Source organism: Jatropha curcas, chromosome 2 (assembly GCF_041381405.1).
Source record: "Jatropha curcas cultivar XTBG-Jc1 chromosome 2, XTBG_Jcur_1.0, whole genome shotgun sequence".
NCBI classification, from domain to species: domain Eukaryota; kingdom Viridiplantae; phylum Streptophyta; class Magnoliopsida; order Malpighiales; family Euphorbiaceae; genus Jatropha; species Jatropha curcas.
In genome coordinates this window covers 32,562,209-32,590,200 of record NC_143152.1, presented here as the reverse complement: position 1 = coordinate 32,590,200, position 27,992 = coordinate 32,562,209, and the positions used below count along the sequence as shown (strand labels likewise).

Genomic DNA, 27,992 nt, shown 5'->3' with positions numbered 1-27,992 from the left:
ATATAATAATAATAATAATAATAATAATAATAATAAAACAGGAAAAGAGGATTATTTTTTCCATTTACTTCATACGAGTAAATCTCATCTTACAATCACGCATAAATAAATAACATTTTTATTTTTTTTCACAAGAGATTGGTAAATGTTAAAATAATACTGCAAAGCTGGTTAAATTCTGTATTGACAGTAGTTAATGGAGATTTAAGTCCAGGCTTTTCTTTAAATCCATCCTCGCAGGATCCAGAATAAGTCATGGCAGCACTAACCCATGTTTTAACATCACCATAGGATTTAGCTTCAATAGCACGAAGTGAATCCTTAATTTCATCCAATGCGTTATCGTAATCCTCGGAGCAATCTGTCAGGGCTGACTTCAAAACTGGGTCTGAACTTTTCTTGATCAAATCGGCGGTGAGCTTCAATATGCCAGTGCCCTTCGATGATTCTATGTTCAGTGCAGCTTTTGTCAAGCTTTGAAGATCAGTTGCCTGGACTGATCCCAGAGCTGACAGGCAAAAGTCCTTATATAAGGTTTTTTGACAGGATTGGGTTACTAATACTGAAGCTTGGTGACTAGAAGAAACCATGGCCAGGAAGAAAGCAAAGAAAAATATTTTGGGAGACATTGTGTTTTTTACAGGGATTTTTTTGGGCGAATTGCTCTTTCGTTTTCTTCTTGTGTATATATTGATACAAGTGAACTTATATTTGGTAATTTTCAGGCGTTTTTTTTTTTTAATTACTTACCTATTTATGGGTAGGCAATTAAGGAAATAAAGTAACGTATCAAGTTATGAAATTGCCATTTATATTATCATTATGATGTATTATTTTTGTTTATACTAAATTTGGGCATTTTGCAATGTAAGAAATTAATTGGTCAGTAGAGAAAAAATGAAGATTTGTTTATTATTTTTCATATATAAATGGCGGAGTTTAGATTATATTTTACCAAAGAAGAAATTAATTTAGGATCTAATTTATATGAATTGAAATTAAACTCAAATTTTTTTAGGCTATATGCAGTATAAAGTAAGGAATGGAATAGAAAATAGAATTCTTATTCTGTGTTTAATATAATAAGACTTCAGATTCTATTCATGTGTTTGGTTAATAGGATAATGGAAAGAATTAGATGGAAAAATAAAATAATAATGATAAAATTATTGAAATAGATAGAGAGATAGTATATAGAAACCTAAACTATGTAATAAGGATCGGGGAAATAAGTATCTTTATTGCTTATTTTATTACGAAACACATTAGTTTAGTGAAACGAAGGAAGATTAGATAACCACTTTGATTTGTTTTATAAATCATAAATATGAAATGAGAGATTATAAAAATTAGTTTTAGTATGGATTCATTTCCATTTATTATTTATGTAAATCCCATCTCACAATAATACATCAATGAACTCAGAAATGAACATAAAAGGATAATTAATGTTTTGCCAAGAGATTGGAAAATTTTAATATGATACCACAAACTTGGTTAAATTGTGTGTTGAAAGTAGTCAATGGAGATGCACTTTTCGTAAAACCTTCTTCGCACGTCTGAGAATAAGTCATAGCAGCACTAACCCACGTATTTAAATCGTTATAAGATCTGTTTTGGACAGCACGAACTGAGTCGTTAATTTGACCAATCGCATCACTATAAACCTCTTGACATTGTGCCAAGGCTTGCTTAACAATCGGATTTGAAGGTTTTTTCTGCAATTGAGAAATGACATTGAGTATTTTGCTTCCATATGATGATGCAAAGTGGAGTGCATCTATAGTCAAGCTCGGCAGATTAGTAGCTCTGGATGTTCCTAGAACTGACATGCATACGGTTCTATACGAAGTTTTTGCACATGATTGGGAAACAAATGGAGAGGCTTGGTAACTTTTGGAAATCATAGTGAGAAAGACGACAAAGAAAAATATTTTTGAAGACATGATGTTTCACGAAGATTTTCTTTTTTCTCTTGGTAATCTTTAATTTTTCTCTTTTATTTTTCTCTTGGTGATTTTTTCTCTCCTATTCTTCTTGTATATATACTAAACAAAATGAATTTAGGTTTGGAAATTTTATGTTGTTTTTAATTATATTTCTATTTTTGGGTAATTTTTTCAAGGAATGAAAAAAAAAAAAATAAAAGCTAGAAGTTCTATACAAAAAGAACAAATCAAAATATCAATTAACAGAATCATTTACAACTCGAATACGAGGAGAAAAGGGCCAAAAATAATCAAACAGTAACTAAGTTCTGATTATGGCTGGAAGAACTAATAATTTTAATTTCTTTTTCCTCTCTATTTTTCACATATTTGTTCTGTTTTGAAGATCTTATGAGCATTTATTTGAGATCTAACAAAATCTCTCTTCCATATCTAATACAATTTCAAGAAATTTATTTGAAATCTAACAAAATCTCACTTCCAGATATTCTGCAGTTTCCTATTCTAATCTCTTATTTTCCTTGCATGTCAAATCTTACGTTATATTTTTATTTCTCAACAAAATCTTGAGGGGATTTTTAATGGCTTACTCCTTAGGAGGTAAGACCAAAAGCTTGCAAAATGTTAAAAGAACACTACATAACTGGCTAAACCTCGTATTCTCAGCCGTTAATGGAGATTGTGTTGCTGGTGTTTCCTTAAAACCCTCCTCGCACCATTCTGCGGCATTCATGGCAGCAGCCACACGTGTATGAACATCATTATAAGATTCAGTATCAGCAGCGACACGTGACTCCTTAAGTTCATCGATCTCTGTCTGATATGTCTGAGAACAATCTGTCAACTTTTGTTTCACTTTCTGATCAGAAGCTGTTTTCAGCAATTCGTTGCACCGTTGGAGCAGTTCAGCTCCCTCCGAGGAGACCAGATCGAGTCCATAATTTGTTAAGCTTTGCAAATCTTTAGTAGTTGCCGGGGCTGATCCTAAGGCCGATATGCATAGATCTTTATATAAAGTTTTCTCGCACGATTGGATTACAAATTCTGAGGCTTGCTTACTTTTAGAAATCATGCCAAGAACTACTACAAAGAAAATGATTTTGGAAGCCATGATGATAATTTTTCTTTAGGTGATTTTGTTTTGTTTTCTTTTCTTGTATATGTATGGTCAAATTAGGTTATTGGTAGTTTAAGGTTTTCTTAACTGCTTTCTTTTTTTAGATAGGCAGTTAAAAAGAAATGATGGAGGAATATGGAGAATAGGTAATAGAATCGTTTAGTGGTTTTCTTTTCAATTAAAAAGTCAAAATGTTTGTGGGAAGAAATTCAGATTATTTAGCTTAATTAATATTATTGATTATGATTAAGTTTAATATGAATATTACTAATTAAATGAGTTATAATAAAAAGAAAATTAAAGATTTTTACTTATCATTTAATTACTTTATTTATGAAATGAAAAATATTTATGTCTTTTAATTTTATAATATTTTCATAAATTGATAGAGTTTTTCTTAATGTCCTTTCTCCTATAAGATATTGATTTTATAGGGATTTAATTAATTTAATCTATCAATGATGTGATTCATAATTGGAAAAATAAATGATATATTCAGTTTCAATATATATAATATCCGAAATTAAATAAATTTTCAATTCATTTTCTATCTTCAGTTCAACATATGATAACGTCGTGAATTAAGTTTTAAAATTTTTCCTTTTAGTTATAGGATTGAGATTTTATATATATATTGTTGAAATTTTGGAAGGAAAAATAGAAATGTACAAGATGATTAATAATGTTTTGCACTTCATTAAATTAATAAAAGAATGTGCCATTTATAGGCTTATAAATGAATCAAATAAGACCTAAAAATACTCCTAAAAATCATTAATCCCAATAACAAAAATATCAAATTCTATGCAGAAAATCTGCACTAAATAAAATTAAAATCTCAAAATATTTTTAATAATATTGTTTTGAATTAATCCTAACATTCTCTCTTAATTCAAACATAATATTTTTATTACAATAATTAACAATTAAAAAATTATAATGTCGGAAATTAAATAAATTTTCAATTCATTTTCTATTTTCAGTTCAACATATGATAACGTCGTGAATTAAGTTTTACAATTTTTCTTTTAAGTTTTAGGAATTGAGATTCTATGTATATATAGTGAATGCAGGAATTAATTTTTATTTGTTATTCTTTTATTAATTAAAGATTAATTACTTTTGAATATCATGAAAAATTAAAATTGAGCATAAATTTGAGGTTTCTATTCTCCCTTGCCAATACTAAAAAATAATAATAATAACTTTCGGAAAAGCCAGAAAAAAAATAAATAATTAAATAATTATTGTCGAATATTTATAAAATATTACAATAAAAAATTAATAGAAATAATGGTTGAGCTTTGGCTTATCAATAGTATTAACTTATTAATGTTGCACTATTTAATATGTCTCTTCTTTGAGGAGTATTTTGTCCCTATTGTATGTAGGGTTTGTCCTTCTGCCATGGATGATGATAATATTTCTGTAGAAATGGCCAACTTGAATGTTGGCGAAGTGGAAGAGGAGGATCTCGTGTTTGAAGAGGATGTGGTTGCTCCCGCTGAAGATCCAAAATTCTGTTTGGTTGGACGTTTCCTCACAGAACGTTCGATCAATTTTCAGGCAATGCGACAGACAATTGCCTCACTTTGGCGTCCTCTCATGGGAATGCAGGTCAGAGAGGTTAATGGGGTGCTGTATCTTTTCCAACTTTTTCATGAAGTTGATGTGCACCGTATTCTGGATATGTCCCCTTGGACATTTGATAATCAACTCCTACTCCTGGATCGATTGGGCGATCACCCTTCTCCCTTGAACGTTCCTCTGTTTTATTTTCCTCTATGGGTGCATGTTACGGGTTTGATGCCAGGGTACCGATCTGAGCATATTCTCAAGAATATAGGGAACCGCCTCGGGGAGTTTATTGAGGCTGACCCTACTAATTTTTCATCCTCTGCTTGGGATTCCTATTTTCGCATTAGGGTGAAATGGGATGTCCGCCGTCCGATTCGTGACAGCCTCACTCTAAGGTTTGGACAAAAAGTTTGTTTTACAGTGAACTTTTGCTATGAGCGACTGCCCTCTCTGTGTTTCATATGTGGTTTCTTTGGTCACACTGAGAAGTTCTGCCCAAAGCTTCTAGATTTTGAGCCTGGAAAAGCAGTTAGAAGGTTCAGTTCGTCTCTTCGAGCCCCCTCTCGACGTGCTCAAAAGAATGTCGGGGAAAAATGGCTCCGGCCAATGGAGGTTTCCGGTGAGGCTTCATGGCAACAATCAGATAAGGATAGGGAAGCTAATCCCGAAAATCAAGGATTGGATGGCGCAGTTCAAAATTCTACTGAGAACGTGTCTGGAAAGAATTCTGATGAGGAAGGAGTGTCAACCAACATTTACTGCAACCCTTTGGCAGTAAATCATAATACCCTTCCTAATGTTTTGGAGTTGACTGAGGAAGATTCGGATTCCCTTAATGAGGTCATAGTGGGGGAACCGAAAAGGAAAAGAGTGGGCTTGGATCTTCCCAACTTGGGGGCCCTGGGTTTTGTTCCTAAACCGAGCATGCCTATTGATCCCAAAACCAGTGTATCGGCCGGTTCGACTCGAACCCGCCGCACGAAATGAGTTGCTTAAGTTGGAATTGCCGCGGGTTGGGCAACTCGCGGGCTCTACAACATTTACAGTTTCTTGTCTCTGAAAAGAATCCTGTATTTGTTTTTTTAATTGAAACTATTTGTTTGTCTTCTAAAATTAATGAAATAAAAGAGCTTTTGGGTTATGATGATTTTTTAGCTGTGGATTGTTCTGGTCACAGCGGTGGTTTAGCTTTACTATGGAAATCTGTTGACTCAGTTACCCCTCTTAATCTCTCTAAAAGATGTATTGATGTTGAAGTTACTATGAACTTATTTGGCTCGTGGAGGTTTACAGGTTTTTATGGCCATCCGGATAGAACTAGAAGAAGTGAGTCTTGGGTCCTACTCAAAAACTTAGCAGATTGTAGCTCTCTCCCTTGGGTCTGTATGGGGGATTTCAATGATATTTTGAGTCAGAATGAGAAAAAAGGAGGTCGTCGTCAACCTCAGAATCTTATTGATGGCTTTAGGGACTCTGTGTTGACCGCAGGCCTTAATGATTTTACAATGGGAGGGTATCCCTATACTTGGGAGCATGGAAGAGAGTCGGGTTGCCTTATTGAATCTAAGTTAGACCGGGTTCTTATTACTGATTCGTGGAGAGCTCTCTTTCCTTTAGCTAGAGCTTATACTCTAGACAGTACCTCTTCTGATCATCTCCCTATTTTCCTTGAGATTCGTAAATTAATCTCTCGATCTTCTGCAATTCATTTTAGATTTGAAAACTGGTGGCTGCGCAACCCCGAATGTAAAGCTCTGGTTCAAGCTGATTGGGATCTTTCGAATGGGCAAGATATTCTTAACCGGTTAAGCTCATGTGGCTCTACTTTGTTAAATTGGGGCCAGCGATTGCGAAATAAACATAAGGTGGAGCTTGATGTTTGCCGGAGAACAATGAAGCAGCTTCGGGGTATTCGTAATCTTAGTGCTACCAATAGATTTATTGAGGCTCGGAATCGATTTAATGAACTTTTAGATGAACATGAAGTTCGATGGAAGCAGAGGGCAAAGGTATTTTGGTTACGTGAAGGGGATCGCAATACCAAGTTTTTCCACGCTGCTGCTACGGCAAGGAAAAAGAAGAACCTTATCTCTCGTTTAATGAATGCCAATGGAGAATGGATTGAGGATAGAGATGCTTTGGGTTCACTGCTTACAGATTACTTCTCGGGTATGTTCTCATCTTCTCCTGGTATTACGGACTCGGTTGTGGATGTTATGCCAGCTTGCATTACAGATGAAATGAACAATGAGTTGTTGGCTCCTTATTCGAATGATGAGATTAAATCTGCTGTGTTCAGTATGCAACCTGATAAAGCCCCAGGTTTAGACGGCTTCAATCCGGCATTCTACCAGAATCATTGGGATATTGTTGGTCCTGCTATCTGTGCTGCATGCATTTATTTTCTTGAGCAACGTTGTTTCCCTGCAAATTTGAATAATACTTTGCTTGTGTTGATTCCTAAGAAAGGTGTGCCGGAAACAACAGGGGATTTAAGACCCATCGCTCTTTGTAATGTTCTTTACAAGATTATGAGTAAAGCTATTGCTAATCGATTAAGGAGAATATTGCCTCTGATTATTTCTCCTTCGCAAAGTGCCTTTGTTGTGGGTCGAAGTATCCAGGACAATAGCATCATAGCTTATGAATTGATGCATTTTTTCTTAAATAGAAGAAGAGGTAAAGAGGGCTTTGTGACTTTAAAGATGGACATTTCGAAGGCGTATGATAAACTTGAATGGTCCTACATTACTGCTGTCCTTCTAAAGATGGGTTTTCATCCGCTTTGGGTGAATTTAATTCAGAACTGTATTTCCTCTGTTAAATACTGGATTTCATATGAAGGCACTCCCTTGGGTCCGATTATTCCATCAAGAGGCATACGGCAGGGCGATCCCATATCGCCATACCTCTTTATCCTTTGTGCAGAAGGTTTGAGCCGGTTAATACAAGCTCAAGTTGATAAGAATGTTTGGCATGGCTGTTCTTTAGCCCGTGGTGCTCCGATGATTCATCATCTCTTCTTCGCAGATGATAGCTTGTTAGTTTTTCGGGCTGATGTAATGGAGGCTTCTATGGTTAAACAAGTTATTGCTACTTATGCTCAAGCTTCGGGCCAACATATCAACTTGAGGAAGTCTTCTGCTTGTTTCTCCAAGAATGTGTCTGCTGATTTGCGGGGTGAATTGTGTTCTGTATTGGGTGTTGAGGAGAAACCTGACTTGGGTATTTATCTAGGTCTTCCCACTAGGGTGGGTATTAACAAAAAAGAAGTCTTTGCTTTCTTGAAAGACCGTGTGTGGAAGAAGCTCAATTCATGGAAACGTCGTTGTTTATCTAAGGCCGGCAAAGAAGTCATGTTAAAGACTGTATTACAAGCACTCCCAAATTATGTGATGAACTTATTTGTACTACCTAAGACTTTTTGCCATGAATTGCAGCGAATGTTGAGTAACTTTTGGTGGGGTAAAGGTAAAAATCACGATAAAGGTTTGTGTTGGGTGAGCTGGGATAGAATGAGTAGACCAAAGTGCTTTGGGGGTCTTGGTTTTAAAAAGCTTCATGAGTTTAATATTTCTATGGTGGGCAGAAATGCATGGAAGCTTCTATCTGCACCAAATTCTTTTGTTGCTCGCCTTCTCAAGGCTAAGTATTTTCCCAATACGGACTTTTTGAATGCTCAATTGGGATACAACCCGAGCTTTGTTTGGCGTAGTCTTCATGACTGTCAAGAGCTGATTCGTAAGGGGGCTTGTAAGAGAATTGGCAGAGGATCCTCTACATCAATTTGGAATGATCCTTGGCTTTACATGACCGAATCTTTGAGGGTTACTACTCCTATGCCTGTGGATACAGATTTGTCTATTGTAGCAGATTTAATAAGTAATGGCTCTTGGAGGTCTGATGTTCTGCTTCATCAATTTTGTGAGGCAGACAGGGAGGCAATTCTTTCAATTCCAATCAGCTCTCGTTTCCATGAGGATAGTTGGTTCTGGAAATTTGAAAAGAAAGGCCTATATACTGTTAAGAGCTCCTATAAAATATTGACTCCTGTAAGTCCTTCTTTTGCTGCCTCTGATTTTTCTTCTATGTGGCGTAAGCTGTGGAATTTGCAAATACCTCCTAAGTGTCGAAACTTCTTATGGCGTCTGTGTTTGAACGCCCTGCCCACTGTACCAGCACTCCAACATCGAAAGATTCCAGTTTTTGCTTCCTGTTATTTGTGTGGGAATCATGAGGAAACGCTAGTGCATCTTTTTGTGGACTGCCCTTTTGCACGCTCCTGCTGGTCTGTTTCATCTATTGGCCACCGTATTGCCTCATCTGGAAATTTCATTGATTGGTTTAGTTCTTTATTGGGGCAGCTGAACAATGATTTATCTAAGGAGTTTGCAATGATTCTTTGGTCTTTGTGGGAGGCTCGAAACGCAGCTGTTTGGAAAGGGGTATTTCAAGACCAATGGCACGTTAAGCGTAAAGCGGGTTCTGTGTTAACTGACTGGGAAAGAGCTCAAACTGTGGTACAAAGAACACATCAGCCTGCACAGCTGGTGCAATGGTCACAGCCACCAGAGGGGACCTTGAAGATTAATGTGGATGGTGCTTGCTTCTCAACTGGTTATGCAGGTGTGGGTTGTGTGGCTCGTGATTGCAATGGTGCTTTTATTGGTGCTTTTCAAAAATCTTTCAGCGGTGCTCTTGAACCCAGGTTTGTGGAATTGTTGGCTATTCATGAGGCTTTATCTTGGATCAAAAGAGAAGGCTGGCATCTAGTTATGGTGGAATCAGATGCTCTTGATTGTGTCCGTGCAGTCCTGGATTCGAATTATGTTGATGATTCTAGTTTTGGTTTGTTTGTTATTGATTGTAAATCTCTGCTTAGTGAGCTTAGAGATGTCAATCTTTCTTATGTTCGTAGATCTGCTAATGATACAGCTCATAGGTTGGCTAGAGCTTGTCTCATGGAGACAGATCCTGTGGTTTGGGTTGTCTCCCCTCCACCTTGTATTTCGGATTCTTTCTTGATGTTTTAATATCATCTACCACATTTCCTCAAAAAAAAAAAATAGTATTAACTTATTAAGTGTCTAATTTTTTCTTTAAGCAAAAACTGGTTTTTTTTTTTTTTTTTTTTTGGGAGAAAAAATGGTATTAAAGTTAAAACTACGTGATTTGAACCTTTAAAGAACCCATAAAACGATCTTTGTTATTTTTCTAATAACCCATAAACAAAGTTGCTACTCCTGATACTTTGCTAATCCAACTTAATTATTGGAAGAAACTAAATTTATTTTTTCATTTTGGCATTTTTTTTATACATGCTTACATAAAAAATTCATATCCTTTGTAAGAAAAAACAGAAAGTAATCACTAGCACCAATGTTAATATATATAGATTCATCTCCATTAGAAATTTCGAATCATTACATATAGATTGTCCCTCTTTGATGCTAATCTCTCATCACAAAATAAAATAATGCATAAACGAAAGAGATTACACTAGAAAGAGTCTACTGTTGGGCCAAGAGATTTGAAAGTGACAAGGCAATACTACAAAGTTGGCTAAACACTGCATTATCCTGAGACAGAGGAGAGGTAAATCCTTGTTTCTCCTTAAACCCATCCTCACAAGACTGTGTGTCAGTTACAGCAGCAGTAACCCATGTAGTAACATCGTCATAAACTTTAGAATCAATGGCTACCATCGAGTCCTCAAGTTGATCAATCGCATCCTGATAGACCTCAGAACAATCTGTCAAGCATTGCTTCACAAATTCATCTGAACTTGTTTGATACAATTCTGCAGTTTTCTTGTAGAGTTCAGTTCCATTTAAGGACGCCATTTTCAGAGCAAATTTTGTTAGCCCTGGTAGATCATGCACATCACTTTCCGGAGCAGAACCTAAAGCTGATAAACACAGGTCCTTATGTGGGATTTTTTCACATGACTGGGTTACTATTTCTGATGCTTGGTGACTAGTGGAGATAATACTAGCAAGAGAGAGTATAAAGAAAATGATTTTAGAAGACATGATGAAAAGTTTTCTCTTGGCAAGTTTTTTCCTTTCTTTTCGTTATTGTATTTATTTTGATATATACGATTGAGTGAGATAAAGGTTTGGCATTTTTAGATGTTTTTAACTACTTTCTGTTTTTGGGTAGGTAATTCAGAAATTTAAGCTTGACCTTTCATTTCAATTGGTTCTTACATGACCAAGGAAAAGGTTGTAACTTTAGATATTGATCTTTTTTTATCAACCAAAAGTTTCTAAATGCAAATCTGTCCTCTTCCCTCTTGTTAGGTGGAGAACATGACAATTCAGTTTGAAGAATTTAAATTTCCCTTCTCTCAAATGACTGTGTCATGTCATGGAATCAACAAAGAAGTAATTTTGTATTTGCTTTCATCTATGATGTTATAATATTAATAACACACATCATTTTCATTTTCAATTGTGATATTTTAACATGTTTAAATGCTTATAATTTCATGAAGTAAATCTAAATTTACAAAGCAAATGAATGACAAAGGTAATGTCTTGACACTTAAATTTTTACATTTTTAACCATTTAATTTACATAATATGCTATGGAAGAATTTTTTTTTTTCAATTTGAGATTTGAGATCAGACTGCAAACATTTATGATTCATCAACTAATTCCTAATTTTAGTGGTACAATAAAAGAAAAATAAAATCTTTCCTGACTTACCAAAATGAATACAAGCAAACCCTAAATTAATTCAATATTGTTGAGAATAATAAAAAAAAAATGTCCATCTGCCATTTGCATTTATTTTCTTTGGCTTTACCCTGCAATGGCCAACTGTACATCGTAAAAAAGCAAATGCACTATTCTAGAGAGTAACATTAAAGTGCTGAAAAAAAGTCAGTTCCTCATTTTCTATCATTACTCCAAAAAACGTTATAACTTTGCTCTGTATATGAAGCAAAGCTTGCTAAGGAGAGCTCAAGAAGAGATAAAAATGGAGGAGATAAATCACAGAGTAGTGAATGTAAATGGAATAAACATGCACATAGCGGAGAAAGGAGAAGGTCCAATGATATTATTTCTCCATGGATTTCCAGAACTCTGGTATACATGGCGCCATCAGATTCTTTCATTAAGCTCGCTTGGATTCCATGCTGTTGCTCCAGATCTTAGAGGCTATGGTGATACTGAAGCTCCAGCTTTAAGCAGTAGCTATACGTGTCACCATATTGTTGGTGATCTGATAGCTCTTATTGATCATCTTGGAGCAGAGAAAGTTTTTCTTGTAGGACATGATTGGGGTGCCATTATTGGATGGTATTTGTGCTTGTTTAGGCCTGATAAAGTCAAGGCTTTTGTTTGCCTTAGCGTTCCTTTCAAGCCAAGACATCCAAATATAAAGACTGTAGAAAGCATGCGCCTTCTCTTTGGAGATGAGTACTACATCTGCAGATTTCAGGTTCTCTTTCAACTACCTTCTTCTTTATCTTCATGTCCTTTGGGATTTTTGTTTTTTTTTTTTTTTTTTTTTTTTTTTTTGTCATCTAATGCAACAGAAAAAAAACATTAATATGTAGAAACCAGGGGAAATTGAAGAAGAAATAGCACGGGTTGGCACAGAAGAGGTTCTAAAGAAAATATTTACAGATCGAAAACCAGGTCCACCTTGCCTGCCTAAAGAAAATGCATTTGGAAGTTGTAAAGAGAATCCAGTTACATTACCCTCTTGGCTCACAGAAGAAGATCTTGCTTACTATGTAACCAAATTTAACCAGAAAGGCTTCACTGGAGGATTGAACTACTACAGAGCTTTGGATTTGTATATTTTTTAACTTGAAATGCTATGGAGAATCATATTTTGATTAACTTTCTTGTGTTAATAATTAATTACAATATGGTTATTGCAGGAATTGGGAGCTCACAGCCCAATGGACAGGAGTAGCGATTAAAGTGCCAGTGAAATTTGTGGTTGGAGATGCTGATATGGTGTATACAACACCAGGAATGAAGGAATATGTACAGGGAAGTGGATTCAGCCATTATGTGCCATTTTTGGAGGATGTTGTTGTCATGGAAGGAGTTGGTCATTTTATCAGCCAGGAAAGACCTAAGGAGATCAGCAACCTTATCTATGACTTTATCACCCAATATTGATACTATTTTCTAGATTTTTATTTCAAGCACTCCACTATTTTCTGTAACAGGATCTATGTTTTTTACCCATTTGTAAGAGAACATTTGCTTTAGTTGCCGGGATATTCACCAATATCTTGCTGGCAATTCCTTTGGAAATCAGGCTATTAATAAAGCAAACGGCTTGTCAGCTACTCGGCAGTTGGATAAAAAGCTTGCTTAAATACACAGCTTGTTCAGTAAATTTAACCAAAAAAACAAGCTGCCGATCACATGCTGCCTCACCATATCGAATGAGCTGTAAGCTAGTTCAACCTCGTTCAATTCTGAATTTTCTTTACTTCGAAATTATAAACTGTAAACTAACTCGAGTTCGAGTTCAAATTTGCAAAGTTAATTATTAACTGTAAACAAAAGCAGCACAATTTCAACTATTTCAAGGAAGCTAAGCTCAAACTCAATTTTTTTAAAGTTCAGCGAGCCTAACTCAAATTTCACAAAATTCAATCTCAGCTTGTCTCACTTGCGACTAATTGAAATTAGTACGATTGTTCCAGTCACAAACCTAGTCGGACATTAGCAAATTCTAGTTCATGATCTAGACTACCAAACAGCATTATCTAGTAACTGTCGATTGATAGCATACAGAAGATATTAATATTCAAACCAAATTGTGCACCAAAGTTTTATCAAGCAACAGCGGACACCTTAAGGAGCATTCTAGTTTACCAAATTTGCACAAACCAATCTCGTGATAAAATTTTGGTTTACAAACATTGTCAAAAATCTAAACACTTGAATCAAAATACATGTAATCATTTAATAAAGTCGGCATAAAAAACTTAATGTAAAACTCAAAATTTAATTAAAGCATTACCAATTTTGTAAGAGTGAAATATGATTCCCAAGCATAAAACAATTCAGACTGATAATTGATAACCGAGAAGAATAACATAAACAAGTTCCAAAGGAACCTAAAGTCTAACAAAATTTGGGAAAAGTAAAACAAGTGCCTCACAATTTAGAACTAAAAACACGTCAAACCCTAAATCCCCTGCTGTTCCTCCTTCCTCTAGCTCTCTCAAACTTCCTACCCTTTGATCGAACATATGGTTTGGTATGGCTGTGTGGCACACCAGGAGCTGGGCCAAAGTGTTTCACAGCTTCACGAGCATTCTTAGGACCTCTTAAGAGAACCTGAACAAATAATTGCATCAATAAGCCACAAGAAAAATACAACAAACCTGGTACTAATACTCATGATACATAGTAATTCATAGCAAACACGGTAAAGTTGTGCAAAAAATAAAAGCATGAAAGCAAAGTTCATTAAACACAATAAGAACTGCAATATCAAATTCAGATTCCATTGTTGATTGTAGACAGCACAATCACCCAAATAAACATCCTAAGGAAATTCCTGATCATATAGCACAGAACAATATTCAATAATCAGATAGAAATTTATAAACTTTTGCATAAGCACATCCATCTTGATATGGAACTTAATCAACACCAATCCTGATCCTAAAATTAAAAGGCAATTATTCAAAGCCATACTACCAAGACATTAGCACACTAGTAAAAATAAAGAATGGGCGCACTATTAGAGAACTCAGTCCCTTAGATGTTCTAAAGAGTTGCGATCATCATCGCAAATCATTACAGGTCTGTAGGCTCATCACTGTTCCAATATAGCTTCCCATTCGTGTCAACCATTCCGAAACCCATACAGACATATTGTATTCTTCAAGCACATTTCATAATGTTTCGTGGCATTATGAAAAGCAGCAACTTATCTCTCAAGACAATCTAAGATCTATACCATATAAATCACTCAAAAATAAATTTAACACCACAAAGGATACACCATTTCAAAACATATGAACAACTAAGGAAAGAGTACATACTGTGTTCTGCCCCAAAGGAGCTCTCAGAGCAAGCTGGTCAAATGTCAAACACTCTCCCCCAGCCTTCTCGATTCTGGCTCTTGCTGTCTCTGTAAACCTCAAGGCAGTAACCTTCAATGCCGGAACCTCATAAACCCTAATGTCATCGGTAACTGTGCCCACAACCACTGCAATCTTACTCTCCTGTACACATCACAAGAAAGCTACACCATATAAGCCCTAAAACATAAACACCTATCAGATCTAAAAACTAAGAGTATATTACATAAAGAGAGAGCTAACCTTTCCCTTCATGAACCTGATGAGCCTAGAGAGAGAGAGCGGGGTTTTGTTGACCTTGCTCATGAACAGCCTCTTCAATATCACCGCATTGAACTTGCTACCGGTTCTCCTTACCAGAAATCGGTATAGCTAATCAAAATTCGTACAATCAATCAGTTTACCAATCACGTATAAGAGATAAAACACATGATTATTCCATATTTACTGAAAATGCGCACCTTAACAAGTAGCTTGAGATAGATATCATCAGATTTAGGAGCTGTGCGCTTGGTCTTTTTGCTCTTACCTCCTGCTTTCAAATCGATCCCCTGGGAAATGAAAACGACAATTCATATCAAATTAGAAAAGAGAAAGATATAAAACGACAGGCACAACACAACGATAAGATGCGAGAACAAGGAGAGGAAGAAGAGATTAACCATTAGAGCTTTAGCGTGTTGGACCTCCGAGGCTGCACGCCGCTAATACAGCTGCTGGTTGGAGCTTGAGACGGGAACTAAAATGAAGCTAGGGTTTTAAAGGGCTTTTATAGGTGGAATTGAGAGTGTGGTGAGGTCTATCGATCTTAATGGTGATTCATCTCCTACCGTAAACGTGTCGACCAAAGTGGGTTGCACCAGGTAAATTCCAAATGATCTTGGGCCTGGGATTTGAGCCCAAAGGCAAGCCCTTAAGATTTTCATCCTCCATTCTATCTGTAGCCCAGTAGGCCATTAAGTAATCCACAGTTGAAAATGAGAGGAAACCTTTCCTCTGCTTCTACAGGGACAATATAACTTTTTGTTTCAAAATGAAGCTTATAATTCAAGTAATAACATACCTAAAATCTTTTACGCAAAAGAAATTTTAGGTTTCGGTTTTTCTTACTGTAGGCATTATGGTGGAGGCTTCACATGATGTAGCGTTTCAAGTCTTTACAACCTTTGTCATAATCTATTGCCTGCCTGAATTAACAAACTACGCAAGTTTTCAGAGTAATGTTCTCATACATGCACAACATATATGAATATAACTTCCAACCATCTGATCAATCTTCCAAAATTTGTGCTTGGGGTCAAACAGACTTGCAGCAAGCACAAACTCCTCCTTTGCATATACATTTTAGACTTTGGATTGTCATGCCTTTTGTCTGTTTAGCATCTTTTAACAAAGCAATCCTCAGTTCTTATATCAAGCAACGGACTTCGGAAAGTGTGAAATCAATTCATCAATTTAAGCCAATCAAATAAGTTAATTGGACGAACATGGGGCATTACAGCTTCAATATTTGCAGAACACCCACTAAAATGGGAGTCTTAACGAATTACATGAAGATGCACGATAATCTGATTAAGTGATTGATCTTTTGAGGTAAAATAAGTATCTGTACTGTTTATGGGACAAAAAGAAAACAACAGTGGAGAAAAATTTACACAACTCCTTTTCATAAGATCTAGACAAAAGGATAGCTGCATTGCAAAGATGATGCCCATGATGCGAACCCTCTGTCCTGTATTGTAAATGGTACTGCAGTTGCTCTCGGCAAATCACTAATCTAGGCGCTCCATCTGCAACATATAAGAAGTTAGTTCCACATTCATATTATCCCCAACTACATCGTGTTAAATAAATAAATGAACAAATAAGAGCAGTTTGAACAAGAAAACACAATATATATATGCCAATTAAAAGGTAGAATCATGCAAACCATAGCCATGTGAAATAACTAAATACTAACAAATGTGACATGAAGAATATGGAAGGCCTAATTTAAGCACAATAAGTATTACAGGATACTGAAAATATGTTCTTAAATCTATGTTATTGAATTCAATAACATTAAATAGTAACATCACAAGACGCACGGATAAAAATTTGACAATTGCCTACCTTCCAAAGACCATCATTCAAATAATGCATGTTGTCCACCCCAATTCCCTTGTTGATTGCCTTTCTGTAAACCAGACCAATATTCTGCTTAGTTATACCTCACCAATCACAAAATAAAGGAAACTGAAATGATAATTGATGAGCTTATCGCTGCCTGTCCCTTCTACCCATGTTTTATCGTGTGAACATCAGCAACAATAACCTCAATATGCAGCTCTGAGATATAAAGACCAAAATGTCCAAAAGTTCCTCCCAAATATTTATACTATAAGCAAATCATATAATATTGTACTGCAAAGGTTCAACACCTTCACCATTTGGACTTTAACAAGGTCAACTCTGGTTCAACAATCAGAAAGTAAAGGTTCAACGGGAAGTAGAGAACTATTGCTGTGATATGCTGCTCTTACATACAGCAATCTACATCGGAAAACTAAGCCTTAATAGTTATGCACTGGTCAAGGCAAGTGCGCAAGGGCAATGATCTTAAACGAAATGGCATTTTCTGTGCCTTATGATGAAAGGAAATATATTACTGATACTTCAGAAGTGACAATAGACAGCTATATGGGTTGCAGAGTGACTAGAAAAACTCTGATCCCCTCTTATTCATATATTTTAGGTCATTGCTAAACAATTAATCCATGATCATGTAACGCTTCATCACTCTTCTAGGGGTAAGTGGAAAAAACAACTTTTCCACGATTAATTCCATCCAAAAGTTTGGCACCCTACTTAAATTGAAAATATCATGATTCAAAAAGTTAGAAAATAACTCACATGTCCTTCGCTGACATTTTTGTAAAGCCAATCGCAAGAGCATGTTGCTTTCCTTCAGCCATTATGGCCTAAGAGCATCCAAAGTCAGAAATTAACATAAATAAAATAGAGAAAAGCCAAAAAGCTCTTAGTCAGCCTATAAAAATGGAAAATCAAACATTCTTAAGAAAAGAAAACAATTCCTCAGGCATGGAACACCCCAAGCACAACAGAATACAATTCATACCACAGGGGTTTCTGCTTCCACTTCTTCATCCAAAGCACCACCTGGGGATGTAAGTCCAGGACACATTATGTTGGCACCAGCAAGGACATATTTTATTGCACCTCTGTCCACTTGTAACTTCTTCATTATGTTTGGATCTGCAAAACCAGCAAAAACATTAAGAAGAGTATAATAACCAACCAAAGAGAACAACACTGAAGAGTTGTTTACATTTAATAATAATAGATTGAGAAATATAGAGCAAAGAATCTGCAGTAGTTTTGCATATTAAGGAATCCTATAAAGCCCAGATCCGAGCAAGAAATCTGTAGTAGCTTTTGCATGATCTTAAGGAGTCCTATAACACTCCAAACCCTAGTTCCAGAGGCTAATGATAGAGTTGGAAAACTCAAAGTTATATATAACTTCAAGAGTGATACGCCACCATAATTTCATTTTCCAACATTGTTCATTAGAAAATTATAACCGATACAAGAAGCTAAATTCCTAGCAGCAAATTCCTAGTAAAATGTAAGGCTTCAAGAAAATTTGTCAGGATTTTGCACAAGATGGAACCCATGTTTAGAGCACAATAGAAATGTACAAAGAAAACATGGAATGGAAGCCTAATTAAAGCATACTCACTGCAACTAGCAATAAAAAATAGTCATTTTTCAGAGCATTATGTGTTACACATGTTCTTTGCCCATATCCCAGAACATAATATAAGAGTCATTCCGTATAGGAATTTCATGAGAAAATTTAAAGCGTCCCAGTTACAAGCATTATCTCACAACAAAAAAACAAGCATAGCACCTAACTGAGAAGGGATAAAATAATTTTCTAAACAAAAAATACAATAATAAGACATATAAACTTTTACATTGATGGAGAAGTCGTAGGGTAGGCATATAAGGCCCATCACGGACATTGAAAAAAAGGGGGACATTGTTCACCATAACCAGATTCAGATGATTTTGACTGCAACAAAACAAGAACAATATAAATACACAAATAAATACCCATTTCACATATAGTAAAGGAGAACGAACGAGAGAAAAAATTAAACAGACCATTTGGCAATAATTAAAGGCGACTTCTTGGGGAGCAAATCGTCCATAACAGGTTCAAGTCCTGGATACTGCACTAGAAGTGAAAATTCTTGCATCAATTTAAATGTAACCTTTTTGAAATGAAGAATGAGGCTGGAAAATCCTAACCTCATCTGCAATACTTTGTCGAATTTTTCGCTGCACTGATGCCTTGACTTGGTTCTGTGAAGATACATCTTCAGATGAAAACCTAATAAGCACTAAATAGTTAAACTATGCACAGAAAATACTCATTTCCGGACAACAGCAACACAAATCGAAATCAAAAACGAAAATCATATGTCTAGATTCTGAACAGACAACTTACTTTTTGAACATTTTAGAAGTGAAGAGATTGAAACCGATAGATCTTTAATCTTTAATAACAAGAATTTAGGGTTTTGAGGGGTTTAGATCGATCTATAAACCTTTGTTCCAAGAGAGTAACTTCAAGTTGCTCTTCAGTTCTTCTTGAAACCATTAAAATTCGAAGGTACCTCAGCGGCGCATTTTAGCTGTGCGTGCATATTAGGCCACTCACCTTTGCGTTTAATTTTGGGCCCAGCTCACAAACATGGACAGACTTTGCATTAGAGTCCTGGTTTAATTGTGAAAAATGGGCCTAATTTGGACATTATTAAGGTCGCTCTAGCACGAAAGAATTTTTATTTTATCACGAGATTTTTTCCCTATTTTTTAATTTGTCATGAGATTTTTCTTTCTTTTCTCATGCACATATAATTCTACAGTCAAATCATCGTGATATTTAGATATAAAATACTGTCAACAGTGATAATTTTAACACCCTCACCTTTTATAAAATACTATAGATAAAATATTTTTAAAGATATAATAAATTTTATTTATAAACGAGCCACATTTTTTAAATAAAAATAATAAATAAATCGAGTTCAAAATTATTTATAATCCAAATAACACAAGATTGAGTTAAATTGGAACATGATTGTTTTTAAATGAGTACTATTTTACTATACTTTGCTAATTAATAAATTGCACATCTTATTAAATATATATTTTGAGATTTTGGAATAAATTAAATATTCTATTTATGAAAAATTAAATCCCACTACTAAATATTAAATTTTCTAAAAAATTAAATAGAACACTATTATAATCTTGTTTATTTTGTTTGCAATAATATAATTCTACATGTCTGTCAAATGTTCATTTGTAATAAACTAGATGCTTGTTCATAACGAAAACTTATAATGCTGTGATGGGCTTTATAGACAAGTAAATGATACTCTATTGGGTTTCGTAGCTAGGCAGTAATGGCTAAAATCAATGAAATTGTAAATGGTACATAATGTGATTTTATAAATGGAGGATATATTGGCAATGATTGAACGCCGTGCAGATCATGGCCGTTTATTTATACCTGATGTAAAGTCCTTAATGATTCAGTTCAACTACTATTTCTAACTACATAAATTATTTGTCTCTAATATAATAATTTTAAAGAATTTAAATTTTATTAATTGAGAAAATAAAAGTAATTTTATTTTATTTGATTATACTACATGGTAAGAATGTAATATTATTAGTTATTATTTTTAATAAAATTTTAATTTGATTGGTTATAAACTTTAGCAAAAAGTAAAAAGAAAAAAAAAAAAAAAAAACCAAAACTACATATGATAATAGCAATGGATTTATAATATATAATATCTTTAATATAAATTCAAAACATAATACGCTAATTCAAGCTAATCCTAACTTTTAGATAATTTTCTAATGTGATATTTTATTTTCAGTTTATTTTATTTGTTTATTTAATGTACTTTATTTTCAATTTTATTTACTTTATTGCTTTATACCTTTAAATAACACTATTTTGAAAATTAATTCTTTTTTTTTTTTTTGTGTTGTTATTTTCTTAATGGAGTAAGATAAGAACATAAATTTCTCAATATACATGATGCATTAGGAAGGAGCATGTTCTTCATACTTTTATAAATGGGAAACTCATTGGTATATAATTACATATTTGTTTTCAAATTTTTCAAACCAATGCAACATAAAAATTTATTATTTCAATTCACAAAATATGAAAGCTAATAATTATTTTCCATATTTTAGTAATATAAATAATTTATGTTATAATACTATATATGAAAAAATTAATTTAACTAAATTTAAATCATTTAATTGATAAATAATTTTATTTTCATCAAAATTTAGTTGTTAAATTATAATAATATTTATAAAATCAAACCGAATTGAACTTTTTTTCTTAATCTTTTTTATAGAAAAGAAACCTAGTAATTTAATAAAATGCCATATTTTGAGTAAAAGAAAATGACCTTGCTTGATTGTCGGCAAGGTACCATAAATTATAAATTAAAATTTAAAAGTAATATTAATCAATCCAACGCTGTGACACGTGTATTGGACTACTATAACACGGCTTACTCTATCCATACATTATTGTATTACAAATTTACAATGCAGAGAAATGAACTCCGTAACGTTTCACGATATAGTAAGAGTAGATAATAACAGTTCACAGACCAAATTGTGTTAGTTATATAGCAGTTCTGTATGAATTCAAAGAAGACCAAACTTTATACTCCATTATCACCTCTGCAAAACCTAACACCAAAGACAAAAAAAATATCTCTGTTGAACTCAGAAACAAAAGCATAAAACGACACCAAAAATGCGTCAAAAATGAAAGAATCTTGGCCCAGTTTCCATTTTTAACAGTACTATTTGCGAAGAATTGGATTGAGTGAAAACGTGTCAAACGTTTAGACATTGCTATGTAGACCAAAAGGTCGATTGATATATATATATATATCAACCCTTTAATCATCAACCACACATCTTACTTCTTCTTTTTGTACAGTTTTCTCTGCATTTTTGTGTTTCTCTTCACTTACCCAACTATTGCAATATTCATGGCTAGCTTAAGCTTCATTGTTGGAATTATTGGTTAGTTCTTCTTTTCTCTTTATTGGGTTTTTCTTTTTTTTCTTTCTATTTGTAGATTCAATTGTTTATATCAGGGTTAATGATTTTCTTTGTTGTAATATGTTCTTGCAGGTAATATCATTTCTATACTGGTTTTTGCTTCTCCCATGTAAGTATTGAATTTTCCCAAGTCTGCATGTTTGCCATGTACAAATTAAATTATGAAATAGAAGTTCACTTCTACTCAAAGAAAGTATTAAACTAGTTTATCAAAACAATTTTCTTTTCTTTATTTTTTTCTGAGATGATTGAAGGAATGATTTTAAATTGACTCTGCAGAAAAACCTTTTGGACAGTGGTGAAGAAGAAATCAACAGAAAATTACAAAGGAGTTCCATATATAACTACATTATTAAGCACGAGTTTATGGACTTTTTATGGAATTCTTAATCCAGATGGTTTACTTGTCGTGACCGTCAATGGAACCGGCACCGTCTTCCAATTCGTTTATGTCACTCTCTTCTTGATATACGCTCCAAAAGATAAAATGGTAAAAAAGTTTGAGTAAGAAATGATACCAATTCGAGCTTATTAGTCTTAATTACATCTTAATCAATTGATCCTTTTGTTAATTTCAGATTAAGACGGCAAAGTTGGTGGCACTACTAAATGTAGTTTTTCTTGGAGCAGTAATAGCAGTGACTCTTCTAGCCCTCCATGGAAATATAAGGCTCACCTTTGTTGGAATTTTATGTGCTGCATTAACTATAGGCATGTATGCAGCACCTCTATCAGCCATGGTAATTTTTTCACGAGTCTTATAAATTTAAGAATAGTAATTCAATAATCGAGTGCCTGTTTTATAAATATATAACGAGATCTCTAATCCATTTTAAAATTTCTAATATAGGAAATGGAATATCAAATGAAAGTTGTTAATTGATTCAAATTTTATTTTAATGTGTAATAGAGAACGGTGATAAAGACCAAAAGCGTGGAATACATGCCTTTCTTGCTCTCGTTTTTCCTGTTTCTCAATGGAGGCGTTTGGTCTGTTTATGCATTGCTTGTCAAAGACTTTTACATTGGAGTAAGTTCTTTAATTACCTTCTTCAATTTATAATTTAGAAATTAATAATGCATATTTTATTAATTATGGCTAAATTGATTTTAGGTGCCAAATGCAACGGGGTTCGTGTTAGGGTCAGCCCAATTGATACTTTATGCAATGTACAAGAACAAGACAGTTTCACCCAAATCAACTGAAGCCATTGAAGAAGAAGGTTCAACCCATCTAGTGAAAGGAGGAATTGAGATGGGTGCGTATAACAATGAGGACGATGAAGGTGATGTGAAGAATCGAAGCCTGGATAAAGGAAAAAGTCTACCAAAGCCGGCAATTAATCGACAAAATAGCTTGCAGAAAATTTTGAGAACACTTTCTCTGAATGCTTATGATTTGCAGTCAGGTTGGGTTAATCAGACTGATATAGAAAATGGAGTTAGAAAAGTTGATAATGATCTTTAATTGGCAAATTTACATTGTTTTTCTTTAATCTTGTGTGAATGTTATTACAAAATATCTTTGAATACTATTTCGGCTTGTTGAACCTTTCAATGAACTTAATATATATATATTATATATTGATCTTGTTATCCATTAATAATGTAAAAAAAAATTTATTTAAATAAAATTGAGTCTGAAGTCACATTTATCCCAAACTCAAAACTGAACCAATTAAATTTATTTAGTAAAAAATATTTATAGTTTTCTAATTTTAATATTAATAATTATAATTACTAGATGATGATATTGTAGAATTGCATATATATGGCTTAAATACCCTGATTTTAAAATTTCAAAAGTTTTTCCTATTAAATTCCATAATTTAAATTTAATAACATCATTTTATTGCAATAAATATAAATTTATGAGAATAAGGAAAATCAAACCGCTAACCAGGCAGATCGAACCAAGCATAAACCATTGAAACCCGTTAAAGTTTTGAAGTTTCCGTTTGAATTGAATTGAACCAGTGAATTGTGCCAAACTAGATAGACCAATTAAAACAGGAGAGAGAAACAACCAAAAAGGGGACAGTAGCCCAAACCTCCTTTCCCGATCGCAGCACCGCGATCTCCTTTCCTTCCCCTCCCTGATCAGTGTTTCGGCCACCGGTCGACGCTCCGAGCGACGGCAAACTTGACTTCGGCCACCCCTTCAACGACCGAAGCCTGCTCCACGCGAAACAACTTTAAGTATGCTGTAGTTAGAATTCCATTTATACATTTCCGTGACCACAATCTCTACAATGACCTTAAAGTTGAGATTACTTCTGATTCTGGTGTTTGGATTGAAAAAAAGTTTAGTTGTAGGACTAAAATCTTTGGATTTCCTGTTTTCAACTGTAATGGCATTCCGTATAAAGGAATGTGCTTTTGGATTAGTTCTATGGATGTATTGATCGGTGTAGATCCATTTAATGAAGTTGAATCCCTTCGTTTAATTGATCTCCCACCTAGAGCATCCTCACAGAAATACAATACTCGTGTTGCTGTCTTTAGGGAAATGTTAAGACTTTTTGAGATTGAAAACAATTCCAAGAAAGATGTTCTATCCTTTCATATATAGGATTTCAAGGATTATGAAGGAGTTGAATGGAGTTTGGAGCATGGCATCAGTTTCTTTGGGTTGCAATCCAAGAATACTACTTGGTTTAAGGACACGTGCTCCGTTGAACCGCTTGCTTGTGATCCCAACAATGGTGACATTGTGTATATTAAGATGGGTCTCAGCACAATTGTATCATGCAACTTGCGTAGGATATGATATGTGACAATATCATACTGGGGATTTTTGATAAGGCCTTCGTATATGTGCGTCCTTGGCAGCCGACTTCCGTCCCTAATTCTCTCCCATTGCAGAACACGACTGATGATATTTATGGAAGTAATGCAAGTTCTAGTTTTTTATGACCAAATTTAAGTTTAATTTATGAAGTGAGCTTATGATGTTCATGCACCTTTTGTTTTGTGCCTTTGTGGGTAGGGAGAGCTTGTTTTGCTTCACTATCTTTTGACCAGAATATTACCTGCGATGAATATATGTAGTTGGTACTACGTTTGTCTTGCAGGTGCTTGATAAGAGTGTAAATATGTGTTCTGAAATTGGATGAAAATTTTAAATATTTGGAGATTTTAATGCCTCATTTGTTTGATGTTAGTGTTTCTGTTATTATTATTAGTGTTTTTGTTCGATGAATATATGTGGGTGTTTCTGTCAATTAAATTATGATCTCGTTTAGAATATTTTGCTGTTATGGTAGCTCTTTCTGGGATTGGTTCTCTATTTTCGTCAGCGTCTTTCAGCATTTCTGCAGATATATGCAATATCATAGCAATAGCTCTCCTTTATAAGCTTGATACCTTACATGCTTTAGCTGCGTCTACAAATAGCAAATTAGTTATTGCCTTTCCTCTTCCTTTTTTTAGATTTATTTAGCAATCTAGTACTGTTGACATGATAGAGCCAGCTTTAGAATTTGGAACCAATTCTTTATACCATTTGCTTTGTATTGTACTAATATATGCTTGCTTACCTGTCTGCTTTGTCCTTTTCTTCGCTATCACAATCTGAAACTGAAGTCATTAAGAAATTAATTTATTTTTATATTTATTATGCCAAAAATTAACGGTCTCAGCAGAAGAGAGACAAGAATCAGAGTGTACCCAGTTGTTTTTGTACCGCCCCGAGCGATTCGAAAAACGTTTCTTTTTGCTTTTGATTTGGAAAATGATCTTATTTTGAACAGTGGTGACAAAAATATTTCATTGGATACGAGGTCGATAAATCGATCTTATAAAACATTTTTGAGTCGCCATCCATTATTTCGGCAATGGGATCGCTTTCAATTTTATTTTATAAAATTTACCTACTTGCAATCTGCCAATTTGGTGTGATTTGATCCAACTCCTAGCGTTTATAATTTATGTTGATGCACCACTTGTTTTGATTCACTATCTTTTGATCAGAATATTAAATTTATAAAATATAATTTAATTTAATTTAAAATTTATTTATAAACTAATCATTTTTTTTTTCATAAAAATAATAAAATGGATTTGTTTTCATAACCTATTGATTTAGGCTAAGCAGAATAAAATGAAATATATACATTGTGAGTTTGATTTAGGGGGAAAAAAAAAAGGAAAGTGATGTTAAATTAGATTAAGCCATCTATTTAATCAAATCAGAATAGTCTAAAAAGAGTGTGAGACGTACATTGTAGAGTTGATATTATTTTATTTGAATAATTTTGTATAGATAGCGAATAATAATAATCTACAGTCCAAACATTCAAATTATTTACCATGATTACCCTTTGGAATAGAATAACTCTTGACATGAACATGCCATTTTACAAAATTACCAAATTAAAGTCGTGAATTACTCAAGTTTATTTGGTAATTAATAACTTTAATTACCTACTAATTACCCCTGAGCCAGCCCATGCGTTTCTGCCAACAAACAATCAAAGCCCAAAATAACAGTAATAATATATTATAGCCTAAGCCCATTTAATTTGCCTAAGCCCAACATAAGATTTAACTAGCGAAGAGTCTTCCTTACCTGTGCTTCAACAACTGCAAGCTCAACTACCTACCAATTTTCTTTTCTTCTCTGCTATTGCAAATATACAGAATCTCAGACCACATACAGAAAAACAGAAATAAAAGAAAAATAAAAAGAATCAAAAACGCAAAGAGAAATGTCTTTACTGATCTACTCCAAAAGCTACAAATCTCTATCTGCAATTATTTGTCTGATTCTCATATTTTCATCATCAAAAGTGACCAAATCTCAAAACCGTCCAACACCCTATGAAATTCTCAGTAGCTACAATCTCCCAGTTGGGTTGCTTCCTAGAGGAGCAATTGGATATGATCTTGACTCTACAACGGGTAAATTTTCTGCATTCTTTAATGGTACTTGTAGTTTTTCTCTTGAAGGATCTTATCAGCTTAGGTATAAGTCAACCATCAAAGGTTACATATCCAGAGGGAAACTCGCAAGCTTAGGAGGTGTTAGTGTAAAATTGTTGTTTATGTGGGTTGATATTGTTGAGGTTTCAAGAAATGGAGATGATCTTCAATTTTCTGTTGGAATTGCTGGTGCTGGATTTCCTATTGATAATTTTGAGGAGTGTCCTCAATGTGGGTGCGGCTTGAATTGTGGAGATCAAAGGAGTGTAGTTCCCAAATTTAGATCAAATCGTTTTGTATCTTCCTTATAGGCAAGTTGGATTTTTTTGTTTTAATTTTGATTGTTGTTTGATTGGTAATTACTTGAATTGGGTTGTGTTTGTTTGTTTGATTGCCTTTAATTTGTGTCTCCAACATTATTCTATTACTGAAATGAAAAATTCTGACCTGTGCCTGTGACTAAAAAAATGAAGCCTTTGATCAAGTTGTCCTGAGATTAGCTGTATTGAGTATTTACTATTATTGGCCAAATCAAAGCAGAAACTAATGTTCATTGGGTTCCCTAGATCATGCATTTCTTCTATTAACCAAATCAAGGTTAATAAAAACCCATTGTGGAACCCAAATATACTGAATTTTTTTTTTTTTTTTTTTTTACTGTTCTTATCAATGGTCTAAAATGTGCATAATTTGGATTCTGTTCATCTGTGATTTATCTTTTTTCTTTAAGCAAAAGGAATTCTGTTTTCTTTTTTGCTTTCCATTTGAAGGGTTTATAGTTGAACCCCTGTTTAATGCTTGAAGCCTTGAAGAGAATGTGGGACAATCCAAAAAGATCATCTGCTGCAACTTCAATTTTCAATCTCTGTACTTATCTATATATTTCAAAACAACTACAGCAAATTGATGAGCGGAGTGAGAATCAGAAGCTTCTATGGTTACTTAGTGCGAGGGGTAATTTTTCAGTGCCTGTTGTGTCTGTCTGGTTGCACGCAACAGACATAATAGGTGCAATAATGGCTGTTGAGACTGAAAATGGGTGGAAATTTCCTTCCATAAAAGGTAGATGGGCCAAACAAACCCATTTAACATACAAAAAGTAAGGGCAAACTCAAGTAAGCTCAAACGACACATCTTTTAACCAAATAATTATCTCCACGACAATTGACA

General features: G+C 34.1%; 8 protein-coding genes and 1 non-coding gene across 9 annotated transcripts; 3 read left to right on the top strand and 6 right to left on the bottom strand.

Annotated features, from left to right (window-relative positions):
• Positions 1-33: 33 nt before the first annotated feature.
• Positions 34-676, bottom strand: LOC105647478 (putative invertase inhibitor). Its single transcript, XM_012233586.4, has one exon. The coding sequence runs from the start codon at positions 627-629 to the stop codon at positions 129-131; it is 501 nt and encodes a 166-aa protein (XP_012088976.1). The 5' UTR covers positions 630-676; the 3' UTR covers positions 34-128.
• A 1,859-nt stretch (positions 677-2,535) lies between these two features.
• Positions 2,536-3,060, bottom strand: LOC105647824 (pectinesterase inhibitor). The gene has a single exon (XM_012234050.4). It carries the CDS (start codon positions 3,058-3,060, stop codon positions 2,536-2,538), a length of 525 nt encoding a protein of 174 aa, XP_012089440.1.
• A 6,966-nt stretch (positions 3,061-10,026) lies between these two features.
• LOC105647825 (putative invertase inhibitor) lies at positions 10,027-10,734 on the bottom strand. The gene has a single exon (XM_012234052.4). It carries the CDS (start codon positions 10,674-10,676, stop codon positions 10,155-10,157), a length of 522 nt encoding a protein of 173 aa, XP_012089442.1. The 5' UTR covers positions 10,677-10,734; the 3' UTR covers positions 10,027-10,154.
• Positions 10,735-11,489: 755 nt separating this feature from the next.
• Positions 11,490-12,962, top strand: LOC105647479 (epoxide hydrolase 2). Its single transcript, XM_012233587.4, has 3 exons — positions 11,490-12,094; positions 12,213-12,454; positions 12,543-12,962. Exons 1-3 carry the CDS (start codon positions 11,588-11,590, stop codon positions 12,787-12,789), a joined length of 996 nt encoding a protein of 331 aa, XP_012088977.1. The 5' UTR covers positions 11,490-11,587; the 3' UTR covers positions 12,790-12,962.
• Positions 12,963-13,610: 648 nt separating this feature from the next.
• LOC105647480 (large ribosomal subunit protein eL18y) lies at positions 13,611-15,537 on the bottom strand. The gene is made up of 5 exons (XM_012233588.4): positions 15,380-15,537; positions 15,179-15,268; positions 14,961-15,089; positions 14,679-14,861; positions 13,611-13,965 (listed from the first exon to the last, which is right to left on the bottom strand). The coding sequence occupies exons 1-5, from the start codon at positions 15,380-15,382 to the stop codon at positions 13,807-13,809; spliced, it is 564 nt and encodes a 187-aa protein (XP_012088978.1). The 5' UTR covers positions 15,383-15,537; the 3' UTR covers positions 13,611-13,806.
• Positions 14,378-14,460, bottom strand: LOC119369131 (small nucleolar RNA SNORD25). Its single transcript, XR_005176818.1, has one exon. It is a non-coding gene; the product is annotated as a small nucleolar RNA SNORD25 (small nucleolar RNA).
• Positions 15,538-16,143: 606 nt separating the features above from the next.
• LOC105647481 (pseudouridine synthase and archaeosine transglycosylase (PUA) domain-containing protein) lies at positions 16,144-19,412 on the bottom strand. Its single transcript, XM_012233589.4, has 8 exons — positions 19,234-19,412; positions 19,035-19,116; positions 18,888-18,955; positions 18,698-18,795; positions 17,836-17,972; positions 17,610-17,677; positions 16,830-16,893; positions 16,144-16,507 (listed from the first exon to the last, which is right to left on the bottom strand). The coding sequence occupies exons 1-8, from the start codon at positions 19,242-19,244 to the stop codon at positions 16,490-16,492; spliced, it is 546 nt and encodes a 181-aa protein (XP_012088979.1). The 5' UTR covers positions 19,245-19,412; the 3' UTR covers positions 16,144-16,489.
• Positions 19,413-21,708: 2,296 nt separating this feature from the next.
• Positions 21,709-23,457, top strand: LOC105647482 (bidirectional sugar transporter SWEET16). The gene is made up of 6 exons (XM_012233590.4): positions 21,709-21,860; positions 21,972-22,008; positions 22,179-22,389; positions 22,478-22,639; positions 22,810-22,929; positions 23,014-23,457. The coding sequence occupies exons 1-6, from the start codon at positions 21,827-21,829 to the stop codon at positions 23,365-23,367; spliced, it is 918 nt and encodes a 305-aa protein (XP_012088980.1). The 5' UTR covers positions 21,709-21,826; the 3' UTR covers positions 23,368-23,457.
• Positions 23,458-26,479: 3,022 nt separating this feature from the next.
• Positions 26,480-27,223, top strand: LOC105647483 (uncharacterized protein At5g01610). Its single transcript, XM_012233591.3, has one exon. The coding sequence runs from the start codon at positions 26,609-26,611 to the stop codon at positions 27,131-27,133; it is 525 nt and encodes a 174-aa protein (XP_012088981.1). The 5' UTR covers positions 26,480-26,608; the 3' UTR covers positions 27,134-27,223.
• Positions 27,224-27,992: the final 769 nt, after the last annotated feature.